We start from the raw sequence: 21,264 nt of genomic DNA, 5'->3' as shown, positions 1-21,264 counted from the left end.
AGTTTAATATCTGAGGAGTCAGTTTAATATCTGAGGAGTCAGTTTAATATCTGAGGAGTCAGTTTAATATCAGAGGAGTCAGTTTAATATCTGAGGAGTCAGTTTAATATCTGAGGAGTCAGTTTAATATCTGAGGAGTCAGTTTGATGTCAGAGCAGTCTGAGGAGTCAGTTTAATATCTGAGGAGTCAGTTTAATATCTGAGGAGTCAGTTTAATATCTGAGGAGTCAGTTTAATATCAGAGGAGTCAGTTTAATATCTGAGGAGTCAGTTTAATATCTGAGGAGTCAGTTTAATATCTGAGGAGTCAGTTTGATGTCAGAGCAGTCTGAGGAGTCAGTTTAATATCTGAGGAGTCAGTTTAATATCTGAGGAGTCAGTTTAATATCTGAGGAGTCAGTTTAATATCTGAGGAGTCAGTTTAATATCTGAGGAGTCAGTTTAATATCTGAGGAGTCAGTTTAATATCTGAGGAGTCAGTTTAATATCTGAGGAGTCAGTTTAATATCTGAGGAGTCAGTTTAATATCTGAGGAGTCAGTTTAATATCTGAGGAGTCAGTTTAATATCTGAGGAGTCAGTTTAATATCTGAGGAGTCAGTTTAATATCTGAGGAGTCAGTTTAATATCTGAGGAGTCAGTTTAATATCTGAGGAGTCAGTTTAATATCTGAGGAGTCAGTTTAATATCTGAGGAGTCAGTTTAATATCTGAGGAGTCAGCTTGATGAACACCTTCAGGACGACGGGTTGGATGGAAACGTCCAGTTCATCTCTCGGGAAGCAAATCATTATTCAAATTCTTTGGGCGAATGTCCTTTGATGTCTGATACTGTTTGAATATCATGCACCTTGTGGACACCTTTTAATCGCCATATTTAATTTATATTAATATATGTCTGCCATCTCCTAACTCCCTCAACCCTGTCTGGCAGAGGATGGCTCAATGACAAGTTAAACCACAGCCCTGCTGTCTGTCATCTCCTAACTCCCTCACCCCTGTCTGGCAGAGGATGGCTCAATGACAGATTAAACCACAGCCCTGCTGTCTGCCATCTCCTAACTCCCTCAACCCTGTCTGGCAGAGGTTGGCTCAATGACAGATTAAACCACAGCCCTGCTGTCTGTCATCTCCTAACTCCCTCAATCCTGTCTGGCAGAGGATGGCTCAATGACAAGTTAAACCACAGCCCTGCTGTCTGCCATCTCCTAACTCCCTCAACCCTGTCTGGCAGAGGATGGCTCAATGACAGATTAAACCACAGCCCTGCTGTCTGCCATCTCCTAACTCCCTCAACCCTGTCTGGCAGAGGATGGCTCAATGACAGATTAAACCACAGGCCGGCTGTCTGCCATCTCCTAACTCCCTCAACCCTGTCTGGCAGAGGATGGCTCAATGACAAGTTAAACCACAGGCCTGCTGTCTGCCATCTCCTAACTCCCTCAACCCTGTCTGGCAGAGGATGGCTCAATGACAAGTTAAACCACAGGCCGGCTGTCTGCCATCTCCTAACTCCCTCAACCCTGTCTGGCAGAGGATGGCTCAATGACAAGTTAAACCACAGGCCGGCTGTCTGCCATCTCCTAACTCCCTCAACCCTGTCTGGCAGAGGATGGCTCAATGACAAGTTAAACCACAGGCCGGCTGTCTGCCATCTCCTAACTCCCTCAACCCTGTCTGCCATCTCCTAACTCCCTCAACCCTGTCTGGCAGAGGATGGCTCAATGACAAGTTAAACCACAGCCCTGCTGTCTGTCATCTCCTAACTCCCTCAACCCTGTCTGGCAGAGGTTGGCTCAATGACAGATTAAACCACAGCCCTGCTGCCTGCCATCTCCTAACTCCCTCAACCCTGTCTGGCAGAGGTTGGCTCAATGACAGATTAAACCACAGCCCTGCTGCCTGCCATCTCCTAACTCCCTCAACCCTGTCTGGCAGAGGATGGCTCAATGACAGATTAAACCACAGCCCTGCTGTCTGGCATCTCCTAACTCCCTCAACCCTGTCTGGCAGAGGATGGCTCAATGACAGATTAAACCACAGCCCTGCTGTCTGTCATCTCCTAACTCCCTCATCCCTGTCTGGCAGAGGATGGCTCAATGACAGATTAAACCACAGCCCTGCTGTCTGCCATCTCCTAACTCCCTCAACCCTGTCTGGCAGAGGATGGCTCAATGACAAGTTAAACCACAGCCCTGCTGTCTGCCATCTCCTAACTCCCTCAACCCTGTCTGCCATCTCCTAACTCCCTCACCCCTGTCTGGCAGAGGATGGCTCAATGACAGATTAAACCACAGCCCTGCTGTCTGGCATCTCCTAACTCCCTCAACCATGTCTGGCAGAGGATGGCTCAATGATAAGTTAAACCACAGCCCTGCTGTCTGCCATCTCCTAACTCCCTCAACCCTGTCTGCCATCTCCTAACTCCCTCACCCCTGTCTGGCAGAGGATGGCTCAATGACAGATTAAACCACAGCCCTGCTGTCTGGCATCTCCTTATTCCCTCAACCCTGTCTGGCAGAGGATGGCTCAATGACAGATTAAACCACAGCCCTGCTGTCTGCCATCTCCTAACTCCCTGACCCCTTTCTGCCATCTCCTAACTCCCTCAACCCTGTCTGGCAGAGGATGGCTCAATGACAGATTAAACCACAGCCCTGCTGTCTGCCATCTCCTAACTCCCTGACCCTTGTCTGCCATCTCCTAACTCCCTCAACCCTGTCTGGCAGAGGATGGCTCAATGACAGATTAAACCACAGCCCTGCTGTCTGCCATCTCCTACTCCCTCAACCCTGTCTGGCAGAGGATGGCTCAATGACAAGTTAAACCACAGCTCTGCTGTCTGCCATCTCCTAACTCCCTCAACCCTGTCTGGCAGAGGATGGCTCAATGATAAGTTAAACCACAGCCCTGCTGCCTGCCGTGTCATTGTGTTATTTTATCTTCTTTTCGCTCCAGGGAATCACTTCCTTATCAACAGTAAGAGGTGATGTAGTGATGCTGTTATTAGATCTTATTTCTTAATGATTATCCAGATTAACGTCAGACGGAGGAAGGTCATCCCTCTCTTCTCTCTCCTCGCTGTCTCTTGTCCTCTCTCTCTCCTCTTTCCTCTCTCTCCTCACTTTCCTCTCCTCTCTTGTCCTCTCCTCTCCTGTCTTGTCCCCTCTCTCCTCACTTTCCTCTCCTGTCTCCTCTCTTCTCGCTTTCCTCTCCTGTCTTGTCCTCTCCTCTCTCTCCTCGCTTTCCTCTACTCTCTTGTCCTCTGCTCTCTCCTCAGTTTCCTCTCCTCTCTTGTCCTCTCCTCTCTCGCTCCTCTTTCCTCTCTCTCCTCTCTTGTCCTCTCCTCTCCTCTCTTGTCCTCTCCTCTCCTCTCCTCTCTTGTCCTCTCCTCTCCTCTCGTCTTTCTCCTCTCTCCTCTCTTGTCCTCTCCCCTCTTTCCTCTCTCTCCTCTCCTGTCCTCTCCTCTTTCCTCTCTCTCCTCTCCTGTCCTCTCCTCTCTCTCCTCTCTCCTCTCTCTCCTCTCTCTCCTCTCTTGTCCTCTCTCCTCTCTTGTCCTCTCTCCTCTCTTGTCCTCTCTCTCCTCTCCTGTCCTCTCTCCTCTTTCCTCTCTCTCCTCTCCTGTCCTCTCCTCTCTCTGCTCTCCTCTGTTCTCTCTCCAACACTGTTTAGCTGCTGAATGAATTATATTCCTGGAGGGAAGCTGTGAATACAACAACGGGTGGCGACCTCTGATGCTCTGAAAGTCGTTGCACTGAAACATTTAGCATCTTCTGAATCAGTCTCTCTTCAAACGGTCTGATAATGAATAATGGTTATTTTCAATGAGAGCATCATGGCTGATGATAATGAATAATGGTTATTTTCAATGAGAGCATCATGGCTGATGATAATGAATAGGGGTTATTTTAAATGAGAGCATCATGGCTGATAATAATGAATCAGGGTTATGTTTGTAATAATGTTTTTAGGGTGTAATATTAATATTGCAGATCTTCCATCAATGTAATTGTCTGCATCATTTCCAATCCCCCATATATTTTTGTAAATATATACAGTTAAAGTCGGAAGTTTACATACAAATCAAATCAAATGTATTTATTTAGCCCTTCTTACATCAGCTGATATCTCAAAGTGCTGTACAGAAACCCAGCCTAAAACCCCAAACAGCAAGCAATGCAGGTGTAGAAGCACGGTGCCTAGGAAAAATTCCCAAGAAAGGCCAAAACCTAGGAAGAAACCTAGAGAGGAACCAGGCTATGAGGGGTGGCCAGTCCTCTTCTGGCTGTGCCGGGTGGAGATTATAACAGAACATGGCCAAGATGTTCAAATGTTCATAGATGACCAGCAGGGTCAAATAATAATAATCACAGTGGTTGTAGAGAGTGCAGCAAGTCAGCACCTCAGGAGTAAATGTCAGTTGGCTTTTCATAGCCGATCATTCAGAGTATCTCTACCGCTCCTGCGGTCTCTAGAGAGTTGAAAACAGCAGGTCTGGGACAGGTAGCACGTCCGGTGAACAGGTCAGGGTTCCATAGCCGCAGGCAGAACAGTTGAAACTGGAGCAGCACTTTAGGTTGGTGACATTAAAACTAGTTTTTCAACTAATCCACACATTTCTTGTAAACAAACTATAGTTTTGGCAAGTCGGTTAGGACATCTACTTTGTGCATGACACAAACAATTGTTTACAGACAGATTATTTCACTTATAATTCACTGTATCACAATTCCAGTGGGTCAGAAGTTTACATACACTAAGATGACTGCGCCTTTAAACAGTTTGGAAAATTCCAGAAAATGATGTCATGGCTTTAGAAGCTTCTGATAAGCTAATTGACATCATTTGAGTCAATTGGAGGTGTACCTGTGGATGTATTTCAAGGCCTACCTTCAAAATCTGTGCCTCTTTGCTTGACATCATGGGAAAATCAAAAGAAATCAGCCAAGACCTCAGAAAAAAAGATTGTAGACCTCCACAAGTCTGGTTCATCCTTGGGAGCAATTTCCAAACGCCTGAAGGTACCACGTTCATCTGTACAACAATAGTACGCAAGTATAAACACCATGGGACCACGCAGCCGTCATACCGCTCAGGAAGGAGATGCGTTCTGTCTCCTAGAGATTAATGTACTTAGGTGCGAAAAGTGCGAATCAATCCCAGAACAACAGCAAAGGACCTTGTAAAGATGCTCTAGGAAACAGGTACAAAAGTATCTATATCCACAGTAAAATGAGTCCTATATCGACACAACCTGAAGGCTGCTCAGCAAGGAAGAAGCCACTGCTCCAAAACCACCATAATAAAGCCAGACTACAGTTTGCAATTGCACATGGGGACAAAGATCGTACATTTTGGAGAAATGTCCTCTGGTCTGATGAAACAAAAATAGAACTGTTTGGCCGTAATGACCATCGTTATGTTTGGAGGAAAAAGGGGGAGGCTTGCAAGCCGAAGAACACCATCCCAACCGTGAAGCACGGGGGTGGCAGCATCATGTTGTGGGGGTGCTTTGCTGAAGGAGGGACTGGTGCACTTCACAAAATAGATGGCATCATGAGGCAGGAAAATTATGTGGATATATTAAGCAACATCTCAAGACATCAGTCAGGAAGTTAAAGCTTGGTCGCAAATGGGTCTTCAAAATGGACAATGACCCCAAGCATACTTCCAAAGCTGTTACAAAATGGTTTAAGGACAACAAGGTCTAGGTATTGGAGTGGCCATCACAAAGCCCTGACCTCAATCCTATAGAAAATGTGTGGGCAGAACTGAAAAAGCGTGTGCGAGCAAGGAGGCCTACAAACCTGACTCAGTTACACCAGCTCTGTCAGGAGGAATGGGCCAAAAATCACCCAACTACCCGACATGTTTGACCCAAGTTAAACAATTTAAAGGCAACGCTACCAAATACTAATTGAGTGCATGTTATCTTCTGACCCACTGGGAATGTGATGAAAGAAATAAAGGCTGAAATAAATCATTCTCTCTACTATTATTCTGACATTTCACATTCTTAAAATAAAGTGGTGATCCTAACTGACCTAAAACAGGGAATTTGTACTAGGATTAAATGTCAGGAATTGTGAAAAACTGAGTATAAATGTATTTGGTTTAGGTGTATGTAAACTTCCGACTTCAACTGTATATATATACAGTACCAATCAAAAGTTTGGACACCTACTCATTCCAAGGTTATTCTTTATTTGTACTATTTTCTACATTGTAGAATAATAGTGTTGACATCAAAACTATGAAATAACACATATGGAATCATGTAGTAACCAAAAAAGTGTTAAACAAATCAAAATAGATTTGAGATTTGAGATTCTTCAAGGTAGCCACCCATTGCCTTGATGGCAGCTGTAACAAACCAGTTGCCTTGGACAAAAGTGTTTTGTTGTTGTACAGTATCCTCAAACAATAGAATGGTATTGTTTCACTGTAATAACTTGGACACTGCCGTTAGATTAACAATCATTTAATCTTTCTGACGATATAAGACATGTCAATGTCCCGGAAAGTTGGCCGTTGTTTACAACACCATTCTAGTCACATATCGCATATTGAGAAGCAACTGTCCCGATTTAGGGACTCTGATCCTGTAGTTAACGATGATAGCTCCTTGACTCTCTCAGTCAATCAGAGAAGATTACTGCTGCGCAAAACATGTTGGCTCTAAGTTGGCTTTTGGGGTGGGAAGGGAGGCGAGAGAGGAGTGAACCGGAGTGAGCCGGAGGGAGAGAGAAGATGGAGAGAGATAGGAGTGAACGAGAGGAGGGGAAGAGAGGACGAAGGAAGAGGAGAGAGAGTGAGGAGTGAGCAGGAGGGAGAGAGAGGAGAGAAGAGTGAGAGGAGGGAGAAAGAGAGGAGTGAACGAGAGGAGGGATAGAGAGGAGAGAGAGAGGAGTGAGCCGGAGGGAGAGAGAAGATGGAGAGAGATAAGAGTGAACGAGAGGAGGGGAAGAGAGGACGGAGGAAGAGGAGAGAGAGTGAGAAGTGAGAAGTGAGCAGGAGGGAGAGAGAGGAGAGAGGAGTGAGAGGAGGGAGATTAAGAGGGAGAGGGCGATCAGGGAGGGAGAGGAGAGTTAGAGGGGAGAGAGGGAAAAGAAGAAGAGGGAGGGAAATTAGGAAGGGAATTGATGGAGAGGAGAGGTGAGGAGGAGAGGAGAGGTGAGGAGGAGAGGAGAAGAGAGAATGAGGAGATGGCTGCCAAGCCCCTCCAGGAGAGAGCCAGGGGGAGGGATCCTCCTGATCCAAATGTCATCCCTGTTTTGGGATTATCCTGCATTTCCTGTCACTGATCATCTCTCCCTCTCTCTCTCTCTCTGTTATCTTTCTCAAACCCCCTGTTTACTGTCTTCTGCCAGGGATTCTAAAACACTTCTGGTTGATGGGTAGTTGTGAAAACCTGAAGTAAAAAGTTATGAGCCATATACTGTAGCTTCCTCTGGGTATGTGGTGGTCTCTGGGTATGTGGTGGTCTCTGGGTACGGGGTGGTCCCTGGGTATGGGGTGGTCCCTGGGTATGGGGTGGTCTCTGGGTATGGGGTGGTCTCTGGGTACGGGGTAGTCTCTGGGTACGGGGTGGTCCCTGGGTACGGGGTGGTCCCTGGGTATGGGGTGGTCTCTGGGTACGGGGTGGTCTCTGGGTACGGGGTGGTCTCTGGGTATGGGGTGGTCTCTGGGTACGGGGTGGTCTCTGGGTACGGGGTGGTCTCTGGGTATGGGGTGGTCTCTGGGTATGGGGTGGTCTCTGGGTATGGGGTGGTCTCTGGGTACGGGGTGGTCTCTGGGTACGGGGTGGTCTCTGGGTACGGGGTGGTCTCTGGGTATGGGGTGGTCTCTGGGTACGGGGTGGTCTCTGGGTACGGGGTGGTCTCTGGGTACGGGGTGGTCCCTGGGTACGGGGTGGTCCCTGGGTACGGGGTGGTCTCTGGGTATGGGGTGGTCTCTGGGTATGGGGTGGTCTCTGGGTATGGGGTGGTCTCTGGGTATGGGGTGGTCTCTGGGTATGGGGTGGTCTCTGGGTATGGGGTGGTCTCTGGGTATGGGGTGGTCTCTGGGTATGGGGTGGTCTCTGGGTATGGGGTGGTCTCTGGGTATGGGGTGGTCCCTGGGTATGGGGTGGTCTCTGGGTATGGGGTGGTCCCTGGGTATGGGGTGGTCCCTGGGTATGGGGTGGTCTCTGGGTATGGGGTGGTCCCTGGGTATGGGGTGGTCTCTGGGTATGGGGTGGTCTCTGGGTATGGGGTGGTCTCTGGGTATGGGTTGGTCCCTGGGTATGGGGTGGTCCCTGGGTATGGGGTGGTCCCTGGGTATGGGGTGGTCTCTGGGTATGGGGTGGTCCCTGGGTATGGGTTGGTCCCTGGGTACGGGGTGGTCTCTGGGTACGGGGTGGTCTCTGGGTACGGGGTGGTCTCTGGGTACGGGGTGGTCTCTGGGTACGGGGTGGTCTCTGGGTACGGGGTGGTCTCTGGGTACGGGGTGGTCTCTGGGTATGGGGTGGTCTCTGGGTATGGGGTGGTCTCTGGGTACGGGGTGGTCTCTGGGTATGGGGTGGTCTCTGGGTATGGGGTGGTCTCTGGGTATGGGGTGGTCTCTGGGTACGGGGTGGTCTCTGGGTATGGGGTGGTCTCTGGGTATGGGGTGGTCTCTGGGTATGGGGTGGTCCCTGGGTATGGGGTGGTCTCTGGGTATGGGGTGGTCCCTGGGTATGGGGTGGTCCCTGGGTATGGGGTGGTCTCTGGGTATGGGGTGGTCTCTGGGTATGGGGTGGTCTCTGGGTATGGGGTGGTCTCTGGGTATGGGGTGGTCTCTGGGTATGGGGTGGTCCCTGGGTATGGGGTGGTCTCTGGGTATGGGGTGGTCTCTGGGTATGGGGTGGTCTCTGGGTATGGGGTGGTCTCTGGGTATGGGGTGGTCTCTGGGTACGGGGTGGTCTCTGGGTATGGGGTGGTCTCTGGGTATGGGGTGGTCTCTGGGTATGGGGTGGTCTCTGGGTATGGGGTGGTCTCTGGGTATGGGGTGGTCTCTGGGTATGGGGTGGTCTCTGGGTACGGGGAAGAAAACATAAAAATGTACTCAACTTGACATTGGCTCAACTTAACCCAAGGCAAACATTTAGACTATATTAGCCTACACAGCTACAAGGATGCACTTTCATGCTAGATTTATGACCTCATATTGAAGCTAATAGAGACCCCAACTGAGGTCTATAACAGTGTTAAAATGATCTACAGTCGTGGCCAAAAGTTTTGAGAATGACACAATTATTAATTTTCACAAAGTCTGCTGCCTCAGTTTGTATGATGGCAATTTGCATATACTCCAGAATGTTATGAAGAGTGATCAGATGAATTACAATTAATTGCAAAGTCCCTCTTTACCATGCAAATGAACTGAATCCCCCCAAAACAATTCCACTGCATTTCAGCCCTGCCACAAAAGGACCAGCTGACATCATGTCAGCGATTCTCTCGTTAACACAGGTGTGAGAGTTGACGAGGACAAGGCTGGAGATCACTCTGTCATTCTGATTGAGTTCGAATAACAGACTGGAAGCTTCAAAAGGAGGGTGGTGCTTGGAATCATTGTTCTTCCTCTGTCAACCATGGTTACCTGCAAGGAAACACGTGCCGTCATCATTACTTTGCACAAAAAGGGCTTCACAGGCAAGGATATTGCTGCCAGTAAGATTGCACCTAAATCAACCATTTATCGGATCATCAAGAACTTCAAGGAGAGCTGTTCAATTGTTGTGAAGAAGGCTTCAGGGCGCCCAAGAAAGTCCAGCAAGCGCCAGGACCGTCTCCTAAAGTTGATTCAGCTGCGGGATCGGGGCACCACCAGTACAGAGCTTGCTCAGTGATGGCAGCAGGCAGGTGTGAGTGCATCTGCATGCACAGTGAGGCAAAGACTTTTGGAGGATGGCCTTGTGTCAAGAAGGGCAGCAAAGAAGCCACTTCTCTCCAGGAAAAACATCAGGGACAGACGGATATTCTGCAAAAGGTACAGGGATTGGACTGCTGAGGACTGGGGTAAAGTCATTTTCTCTGATGAATCCCCTTTCCGATTGTTTGGGGCATCCGGAAAAAAGCTTGTCCCGAGAAGACAAGGTGAGCGCTACCATCAGTCCTGTGTCATGCCAACAGTAAAGCATCCTGAGACCATTCATGTGTGGGGTTGCTTCTCAACCAAGGGAGTGGGCTCACTCACAATTTTGCCTAAGAACACAGCCATGAATAAAGAATGGTACCAACACATCCTCCGAGAGCAACTTCTCCCAACCATCCAGGAACAGTTTGGTGACGAACAATGCCTTTTCCAGCATGATGGAGCACCTTGCCATAAGGCAAAAGTGACAACTAAATGGCTCGGGGAACAAAACATCGATATTTTGGGTCCATGGCCAGGAACCTCCCCAGACGTTAATCCCATTGAGAATTTGTGGTCAATCCTCAAGAGGCGGGTGGACAAACATCAACCCACAAATTCTGACAAACTCCAAGCATTGATTATGCAAGAATGGACTGGCATCAGTCAGGATGTGGCCCAGAAGTTAATTGACAGCATGCCAGGGCGGATTGCAGAGGTCTTGAAAAAGAAGGGTCCACACTGCAAATATTGACTCTTTGCATCAACTTCATGTAATTGTCAATAAAAGCCTTTGACACCTATGAAATGCTTGTAATTATACTTCAGTATTCCATAGTAACATCTGACAAAAATATCTAAAGACACTGAAGCAGCAGACTTTGTGAAAATTAATATTTGTGTCATTCTCAAAACTTTTGGCCACGACTGTACTTTGGTTTAAAGACAAACGTGAAACCTCTAACACAATAAATGAATTCAATCAGTTTTTTGGACCTTACTTGCTTATCAAGTTAGGTCCAAAAACCATGTGGTTTCTTCCTTAACAGTCTTCATGAAATATATATTTATATATTTGGTCACATCATTAATTTAGTGTTTCTTAGGAACAATGGTGGCTAAACTTTCCCCTTTGGCTCTTCTTCTTCTTCTCTCCCCTGACTATTGATGCTGCGGATGTTTGAGATATTCTTTCAACCGTCTCCTTTCTTTTCCAGATGGAAGATGTCATCGCTCATATGCAAGATGAGAAAAATGGAATTCCTGTCCGCACAGTCAAGAGTTTTTTATCTAAGATCCCAAGTGTTTTTTCAGGTAAGACAAAACATGTTATAGATACAGTAAAAATATGTGTGTGTTTGTGTGTGTGAGAGCGAGAGTGAGAGAGAGAGAGAGAGTGAGAGCGAAAGAAAGATGTATAATAATGAAGTTGAAGTCGGAAGATCATCAAGCTGGGACCGAGAGACTGAAAAACAGCTTTTATCTCAAGGCCATCAGACTGTTAAAGAGTCATCACTGGCTGCCTACCACCCGGTTACTCAACCCTGCACCTTAGAGGCTGCTGCCCTATGTTCAGTTGAAGTCGGAAGTTTACATAGACTTAGGTTGGAGTCATTAACACTCGTTTTTCAACCACTCCACACATTTCTTGTTAACAAACTATAGTTTTGGCAAGTCGGTTAGGACATCTACTTTGTGCATGACACAAGTAATTTTTCCAACAATTGTTTAAAGACAGATCATTTCACATAAATTTCACGATTCCAGTGGGTCAGAAGTTTACATACACTAAATTGACTGTGCCTTTAAACAGCTTGGAAAATTCCAGAAAATTATGTCATGGCTTTAGAAGCTTCTGATAGACTAATTGACATCATTTAGGTCAATTGAAGGTGTACCTGTGGATGGATTTTAAGGCCTACCTTCAAACTCAGTGCCTCTTTGCTTGACATCATAGGAAAATCAAAAGAAATCAGCCAAGACCTCAGAAAAATTATTGTAGACCTCCACAAGTCTGGTTCATCCTTTGGAGCAATTTCTAAACGCGTACCACGTTCATCTGTACAAATGCTAATTAATTACTTAAAAATCATACAATGTGATTTTCTGGATTTTTGTTTTAGATTCCGTCTCTCATAGTTGAAGTGTACCTATGATAAAAATACAGACCTCTACATGCTTTGTAAGTAGGAAAACCTGCAAAATCGGCAGTGTATCAAATACTTGTTCTCCCCACTGTATATATAGATATATATAGAGAGAGAAAGACTTCTACAGGTGTCATGACTGTCTGGACAGAATGGGCAGATCAGACTGATGGGGTGGAGAGAGGGAGTGATAGTAACCAGGTGCTCTCTCTCCCACAGAGAGGGGGAGTTGCTGGATGGTCACCCTTTACACCCTGCCGTAAATCTCTAGAGGGGGAAACTTTCTCTCTCTACCCTTCAGTATTGGAGTCGGAAGGTCTTTGTCTAGAGAGAGACTTTTGCCACCCAAAAACTCTAATCTCCAAAAAGTGAACTATGGAACAGTATTTCTAACATGGGGAATGTGGGACATGGTCAGTGGGGACATCAAGAATAATAATGTCATATTGTTTCTCATTTTGTGACATTATTAAAAACTGCATCAACCAAATAATGTAACTTAGGAATGCCACCCTCTCTAGCTGTTAAGTTTCCATCCAATATGTTGTGCAAAATTATATTACAAATTATGAAAGTATTTTTGTTAAGATAGGAATGTGATTTAAGGAGTCATAAGAGATCGCTTATAATCATATCCTTTGCTCATTAATAAGTAGCCATGCCCCGAATGAGGTCAGAGAGCTTGTCAGCGTGATGGAACTGCCCTTTTCGACCAGAGTGCTTAAAAGGACTGACTAAGAATTTACATACCAGACCAGAAGATGTGAGACCGTGGTCCACACGTTGAAATGGTTAACACTCTGAAACTCTGTTTTACCCCTGGAGGACTCAATAGGTCTTCAGTATCTGTTATGTAGTGTTTTACCCCTGGATGACTCAATAGGTCTTCAGTGTCTGTTATGTAGTGTTTTACCCCTGGATGACTCAATAGGTCTTCATGTCCCTAACCCTGGATGCTGCTTCCTGTGTAACCACAACCCTTGATGCTGCTTCCTGTGTAACCCTAACCCTTGATGCTGCTTCCTGTGTAACCCTAACCCTGGATGCTGCTTCCTGTGTAACTCTAACCCTTGATGCTGCTTCCTGTGTAACCCTAACCCTTGATGCTGCTTCCTGTGTAACTCTAACCCTGGATGCTGCTTCCTGTGTAACCCTAACCCTGGATGCTGCTTCCTGTGTAACCCGTACCCTTGATGCTGCTTCCTGTGTAACTCTATCCCTGGATGCTGCTTCCTGTGTAACCCTAACCCTGGATGCTGCTTCCTGTGTAACCCGTACCCTTGATGCTGCTTCCTGTGTAACTCTAACCCTGGATGCTGCTTCCTGTGTAACCCTAACCCTGGATGCTACTTCCTGTGTAACCCTAACCCTTGATGCTGCTTCCTGTGTGACCCTAACCCTTGATGCTGCTTTCTGTGTAACCCTAACCCTTGATGCTGCTTCCTGTGTAACTCTATCCCTGGATGCTGCTTCCTGTGTAACCCTAACCCTTGATGCTGCTTCCTGTGTAACTCTAACCCTTGATGCTGCTTCCTGTGTAACCCTAACCCTGGATGCTGCTTCCTGTGTAACCCTAACCCTGGATGCTGCTTCCTGTGTAACCCTAACCCTTGATGCTGCTTCCTGTGTAACCCTAACCCTTGATGCTGCTTCCTGTGTAACCCTAACCCTGGATGCTGCTTCCTGTGTAACCCTAACCCTTGATGCTGCTTCCTGTGTAACTCTAACCCTGGATGCTGCTTCCTGTGTGACCCTAACCCTGGATGCTGCTTCCTGTGTAACTCTAACCCTTGATGCTGCTTCCTGTGTGACCCTAACCCTGGATGCTGCTTCCTGTGTAACTCTAACCCTTGATGCTGCTTCCTGTGTAACTCTAACCCTGGATGCTGCTTCCTGTGTGACCCTAACCCTTGATGCTGCTTCCTGTGTAACTCTAACCCTTGATGCTGCTTCCTGTGTAACTCTAACCCTTGATGCTGCTTCCTAACTGAGTGTTGTGTTATGTACCAGCAGAATTATGGAACCATGCTGCTGGATACATGACCTTAGAAGGTACAGGTCTGACGCAGTACTACTCTCTCTGATACTACCTGAAATGCTTCCTGTGGGGGCTGTCATGTAGTTGGATGTAGTTTAAAGTTATCAGAGAGGATCAGATGGTTTCAGAGAGTGTTTCTGGAGGAGGGTCGAGGACTCTGTCAAAAACACAGGTAGCTAGTGCCCTGCTCTCCAGATGGTTACGCAAGTCTGCAGAACACTGGAGTAGAATTTAGAACACTAGAACATTGGAATAGAATCAGAACACTGGAGTAGAATTTAGAACACTAGAACATTAGAATAGTCTGCAGAACACTGGAGTTGAATTTAGAACACTAGAACATTAGAATAGTCTGCAGAACACTGGAGTTGAATTTAGAACACTAGAACATTAGAATAGTCTGCAGAACACTGGAGTTGAATTTAGAACACTAGAACATTGGAATAGAATCAGAACACTGGAGTAGAATTTAGAACACTAGAACATTAGAATAGTCTGCAGAACACTGGAGTTGAATTTAGAACACTAGAACATTGGAATAGAATCAGAACACTGGAGTAGAATTTAGAACACTAGAACATTAGAATATTCTGCAGAACACTGGAGTTGAATTTAGAACACTAGAACATTGGAATAGAATCAGAACACTGGAGTAGAATTTAGAACACTAGAACATTAGAATAGTCTGCAGAACACTGGAGTTGAATTTAGAACACTAGAACATTGGAATAGAATCAGAACACTGGAATAGAAGTGTCTGTCACCTGGTGTGTCCTGCTCCATGAGGGTTGATAAGGCTGTAATTAAAGTCTAGTGCCTTCTCTGTTACTATGGTGATGTCCCAAATGGTACCCTGTTCCCTCTGTTGACCAGAGCCCTATTCCCTATATAGAACACTACTGTTGACCAGGGCCCTATTCCCTATATAGAACACTACTGTTGACCAGGGCCCTATTCCCTATATAGAACACTACTGTTGACCAGAGCCCTATTCCCTATATAGAACACTACTGTTGACCAGAGCCCTATTCCCTATATAGAACACTACTGTTGACCAGGGCCCTATTCCCTATATAGAACACTACTGTTGATCTGTTGGTTTATTCTGTAATGTCGTCTCTGCAGATCGACTCTCAGACTCTATTTTCCCTTTAGAAATGGATTGGGGAGGTGAATATAGACTGCTAGGAGATTGGATTGGGGAGCGGTGAATATAGACTGCTAGGAGATTGGATTGGGGAGCGGTGAATATAGACTGCTAGGAGATTGGATTGGGGAGAGGTGAATATAGACTGCCAGGAGATTGGATTGGGGAGCGGTGAATATAGACTGCTAGGAGAATGGATTGGGGAGGTGAATATAGACTGCCAGGAGATTGGATTGGGGAGCGGTGAATATAGACTGCTAGGAGAATGGATTGGGGAGCGGTGAATATAGACTGCTAGGAGAATGGATTGGGGAGGTGAATATAGACTGCTAGGAGATTGGATTGGGGAGCGGTGAATATAGACTGCTAGGAGAATGGATTGGGGAGGTGAATATAGACTGCTAGGAGATTGGATTGGGGAGCGGTGAATATAGACTGCCAGGAGAATGGATTGGGGAGGTGAATATAGACTGCTAGGAGATTGGATTGGGGAGCGGTGAATATAGACTGCCAAGAGATTGGATTGGGGAGGTGAATATAGACTGCTAGGAGATTGGATTGGGGAGCGGTGAATATAGACTGCTAGGAGATTGGATTGGGGAGCGGTGAATATAGACTGCTAGGAGATTGGATTGGGGAGCGGTGAATATAGACTGTTAGGAGATTGGATTGGGGAGCGGTGAATATAGACCGCTAGGAAAATGGATTGGGGAGCGGTGAATATAGACTGCTAGGAGATTGGATTGGGGAGCGGTGAATATAGACCGCTAGGAAAATGGATTGGGGAGCGGTGAATATAGACCGCTAGGAAAATGGATTGGGGAGGTGAATATAGACCGCTAGGAGATTGGATTGGGGAGCGGTGAATATAGACCGCTAGGAGATTGGATTGGGGAGCGGTGAATATAGACTGCTAGGAGATTGGATTGGGGAGCGGTGAATATAGACTGCTAGGAGAATGGATTGGGGAGCGGTGAATATAGACCGCTAGGAGATTGGATTGGGGAGCGGTGAATATAGACTGCTAGGAGATTGGATTGGGGAGCGGTGAATATAGACTGCTAGGAGAATGGATTGGGGAGCGGTGAATATAGACTGTTAGGAGATTGGATTGGGGAGCGGTGAATATAGACTGCTAGGAGATTGGATTGGGGAGCGGTGAATATAGACTGCTAGGAGAATGGATTGGGGAGGTGAATATAGACTGCTAAGAGATTGGATTGGGGAGGTGAATATAGACTGCTAGGAGATTGGATTGGGGAGCGGTGAATATAGACTGCTAGGAGAATGGATTGGGGAGGTGAATATAGACTGCTAGGAGATTGGATTGGGGAGCGGTGAATATAGACTGCCAGGAGATTGGATTGGGGAGGTGAATATAGACTGCCAGGAGAATGGATTGGGGAGCGGTGAATATAGACTGTTAGGAGAATGGATTGGGGAGCGGTGAATATAGACTGCTAGGAGAATGGATTGGGGAGCGGTGAATATAGACTGTTAGGAGATTGGATTGGGGAGCGGTGAATATAGACTGTTAGGAGATTGGATTGGGGAGCGGTGAATATAGACTGTTAGGAGAATGGATTGGGGAGCGGTGAATATAGACTGCTAGGAGAATGGATTGGGGAGGTGAATATAGACTGCTAGGAGATTGGATTGGGGAGCGGTGAATATAGACTGCTAGGAGAATGGATTGGGGAGGTGAATATAGACTGCTAGGAGATTGGATTGGGGAGCGGTGAATATAGACTGCTAGGAGAATGGATTGGGGAGCGGTGAATATAGACTGCTAGGAGAATGGATTGGGGAGGTGAATATAGACTGCTAGTTGATTGGATTGGGGAGCGGTGAATATAGACTGCTAGGAGAATGGATTGGGGAGGTGAATATAGACTGCTAGGAGATTGGATTGGGGAGGTGAATATAGACTGCTAGGAGATTGGATTGGGGAGGTGAATATAGACTGTTAGGAGAATGGATTGGGGAGCGGTGAATATAGACTGTTAGGAGATTGGATTGGGGAGCGGTGAATATAGACTGCTAGGAGATTGGATTGGGGAGCGGTGAATATAGACTGCTAGGAGATTGGATTGGGGAGCGGTGAATATAGACTGCTAGGAGATTGGATTGGGGAGCGGTGAATATAGACTGCTAGGAGATTGGATTGGGGAGCGGTGAATATAGACTGCTAGGAGAATGGATTGGGGAGCGGTGAATATAGACTGCTAGGAGATTGGATTGGGGAGCGGTGAATATAGACTGCTAGGAGATTGGATTGGGGAGCGGTGAATATAGACTGCTAGGAGATTGGATTGGGGAGCGGTGAATATAGACTGCTAGGAGATTGGATTGGGGAGCGGTGAATATAGACTGCTAGGAGATTGGATTGGGGAGCGGTGAATATAGACTGCTAGGAGATTGGATTGGGGTGCGGTGAATATACACTGCTAGGAGAATGGATTGGGGAGGTGAATATAGACTGCTAGGAGATTGGATTGGGGAGCGGTGAATATAGACTGCTAGGAGAATGGATTGGGGAGGTGAATATAGACTGCTAGGAGATTGGATTGGGGAGCGGTGAATATAGACTGCTAGGAGAATGGATTGGGGAGGTGAATATAGACTGCTAGGAGATTGGATTGGGGAGCGGTGAATATAGACTGCCAGGAGATTGGATTGGGGAGCGGTGAATATAGACTGCTAGGAGAATGGATTGGGGAGGTGAATATAGACTGCTAGGAGATTGGATTGGGGAGGTGAATATAGACTGCTAGGAGATTGGATTGGGGAGCGGTGAATATAGACTGCTAGGAGAATGGATTGGGGAGGTGAATATAGACTGCTAGGAGATTGGATTGGGGAGCGGTGAATATAGACTGCTAGGAGAATGGATTGGGGAGGTGAATATAGACTGCTAGGAGATTGGATTGGGGAGCGGTGAATATAGACTGCTAGGAGAATGGATTGGGGAGCGGTGAATATAGACTGCTAGGAGAATGGATTAGGGAGGTGAATATAGACTGCTAGGAGATTGGATTGGGGAGCGGTGAATATAGACTGCTAGGAGATTGGATTGGGGAGGTGAATATAGACTGCTAGGAGAATGGATTGGGGAGGTGAATATAGACTGCTAGGAGAATGGATTGGGGAGGTGAATATAGACTGCTAGGAGATTGGATTGGGGAGCGGTGAATATAGACCGATAGGAGATTGGATTGGGGAGCGGTGAATATAGACCGATAGGAGATTGGATTGGGGAGCGGTGAATATAGACTGCTAGGAGAATGGATTGGGGAGCGGTGAATATAGACTGCTAGGAGATTGGATTGGGGAGCGGTGAATATAGACTGCTAGGAAAATGGATTGGGGAGCGGTGAATATAGACTGCTAGGAGATTGGATTGGGGAGCGGTGAATATAGACTGCTAGGAGAATGGATTGGGGAGGTGAATATAGACTGCTAGGAGATTGGATTGGGGAGCGGTGAATATAGACCGATAGGAGATTGGATTGGGGAGGTGAATATAGACTGTTAGGAGATTGGATTGGGGAGCGGTGAATATAGACTGCTAGGAGATTGGATTGGGGAGCGGTGAATATAGACTGCTAGGAGATTGGATTGGGGAGCGGTGAATATAGACTGCTAGGAGAATGGATTGGGGAGCGGTGAATATAGACTGCTAGGAGAATGGATTGGGGAGGTGAATATAGACTGCTAGGAGATTGGATTGGGGAGCGGTGAATATAGACTGCTAGGAGATTGGATTGGGGAGCGGTGAATATAGACTGCTAGGAGATTGGATTGGGGAGCGGTGAATATAGACTGCTAGGAGATTGGATTGGGGAGAGGTGAATATAGACTGATAGGAGAATGGATTGGGGAGCGGTGAATATAGACTGCTAGGAGATTGGATTGGGGAGCGGTGAATATAGACTGCTAGGAGATTGGATTGGGGAGGTGAATATAGACTGCTAGGAGATTGGATTGGGGAGCGGTGAATATAGACTGCCAAGAGATTGGATTGGGGAGCGGTGAATATAGACTGCTATGAGTTTGGATTGGGGAGGTGAATATAGACTGCTAGGAGATTGGATTGGGGAGCGGTGAATATAGACTGCTAGGAGATTGGATTGGGGAGCGGTGAATATAGACTGCTAGGAGATTGGATTGGGGAGGTGAATATAGACTGCTAGGAGAATGGATTGGGGAGCGGTGAATATAGACTGCTAGGAGATTGGATTGGGGAGCGGTGAATATAGACTGCTAGGAGAATGGATTGGGGAGCGGTGAATATAGACTGCTAGGAGATTGGATTGGGGAGCGGTGAATATAGACTGCTAGGAGATTGGATTGGGGAGCGGTGAATATAGACTGCTAGGAGATTGGATTGGGGAGCGGTGAATATAGACTGCTAGGAGATTGGATTGGGGAGCGGTGAATATAGACTGCTAGGAGATTGGATTGGGGAGCGGTGAATATACACTGCTAGGAGAATGGATTGGGGAGGTGAATATAGACTGCTAGGAGATTGGATTGGGGAGCGGTGAATATAGACTGCTAGGAGAATGGATTGGGGAGGTGAATATAGACTGCTAGGAGATTGGATTGGGGAGCGGTGAATATAGACTGCTAGGAGAATGGATTGGGGAGGTGAATATAGACTGCTAGGAGATTGGATTGGGGAGCGGTGAATATAGACTGCCAGGAGATTGGATTGGGGAGCGGTGAATATAGACTGCTAGGAGAATGGATTGGGGAGGTGAATATAGACTGCTAGGAGATTGGATTGGGGAGGTGAATATAGACTGCTAGGAGATTGGATTGGGGAGCGGTGAATATAGACTGCTAGGAGAATGGATTGGGGAGGTGAATATAGACTGCTAGGAGATTGGATTGGGGAGCGGTGAATATAGACTGCTAGGAGAATGGATTGGGGAGGTGAATATAGACTGCTAGGAGATTGGATTGGGGAGCGGTGAATATAGACTGCTAGGAGAATGGATTGGGGAGCGGTGAATATAGACTGCTAGGAGAATGGATTAGGGAGGTGAATATAGACTGCTAGGAGATTGGATTGGGGAGCGGTGAATATAGACTGCTAGGAGATTGGATTGGGGAGGTGAATATAGACTGCTAGGAGAATGGATTGGGGAGGTGAATATAGACTGCTAGGAGAATGGATTGGGGAGGTGAATATAGACTGCTAGGAGATTGGATTGGGGAGCGGTGAATATAGACCGATAGGAGATTGGATTGGGGAGCGGTGAATATAGACCGATAGGAGATTGGATTGGGGAGCGGTGAATATAGACTGCTAGGAAAATGGATTGGGGAGCGGTGAATATAGACTGCTAGGAGATTGGATTGGGGAGCGGTGAATATAGACTGCTAGGAGAATGGATTGGGGAGCGGTGAATATAGACTGCTAGGAGATTGGATTGGGGAGCGGTGAATATAGACTGCTAGGAAAATGGATTGGGGAGCGGTGAATATAGACTGCTAGGAGAATGGATTGGGGAGCGGTGAATATAGACCGATAGGAGATTGGATTGGGGAGCGGTGAATATAGACCGCTAGGAGAATGGATTGGGGAGCGGTGAATATAGACTGCTAGGAGATTGGATTGGGGAGCGGTGAATATAGACTGCTAGGAGATTGGATTGGGGAGCGGTGAATATAGACTGCTAGGAGATTGGATTGGGGAGAGGTGAATATAGACTGATAGGAGAATGGATTGGGGAGCGGTGAATATAGACTGCTAGGAGATTGGATTGGGGAGCGGTGAATATAGACTGCTAGGAGATTGGATTGGGGAGGTGAATATAGACTGCTAGGAGATTGGATTGGGGAGCGGTGAATATAGACTGCTAGGAGATTGGATTGGGGAGCGGTGAATATAGACTGCCAGGAGATTGGATTGGGGAGCGGTGAATATAGACTGCCAGGAGATTGGATTGGGGAGCGGTGAATATAGACTGTTAGGAGATTGGATTGGGGAGAGGTGAATATAGACTGCTAGGAGATTGGATTGGGGAGGGGTGAATATAGACTGCCAGGA

At 46.8% G+C, this 21,264-nt stretch overlaps 1 protein-coding gene across 1 annotated transcript in view; it reads left to right on the top strand.

The window, feature by feature from the left end:
- Nucleotides 1-21,264, top strand: part of rgs7b (regulator of G protein signaling 7b) — a 355,436-nt gene that overhangs the window by 43,359 nt on the left and 290,813 nt on the right. Inside the window, exon 3 of the mRNA XM_071394737.1 lies at nucleotides 11,092-11,188. Within this exon, the coding sequence (XP_071250838.1) occupies nucleotides 11,092-11,188 (97 nt within the window). The remainder of the gene's footprint in view (nucleotides 1-11,091; nucleotides 11,189-21,264) is intronic.

Source organism: Salvelinus alpinus, chromosome 3 (genome assembly GCF_045679555.1).
Source record: "Salvelinus alpinus chromosome 3, SLU_Salpinus.1, whole genome shotgun sequence".
In the NCBI taxonomy this organism is placed as follows: Eukaryota; Metazoa; Chordata; class Actinopteri; order Salmoniformes; family Salmonidae; genus Salvelinus; species Salvelinus alpinus.
The sequence above is the reverse complement of the archived record's forward strand: the minus strand, read 5'-3'. Positions and strand labels throughout refer to the sequence as shown.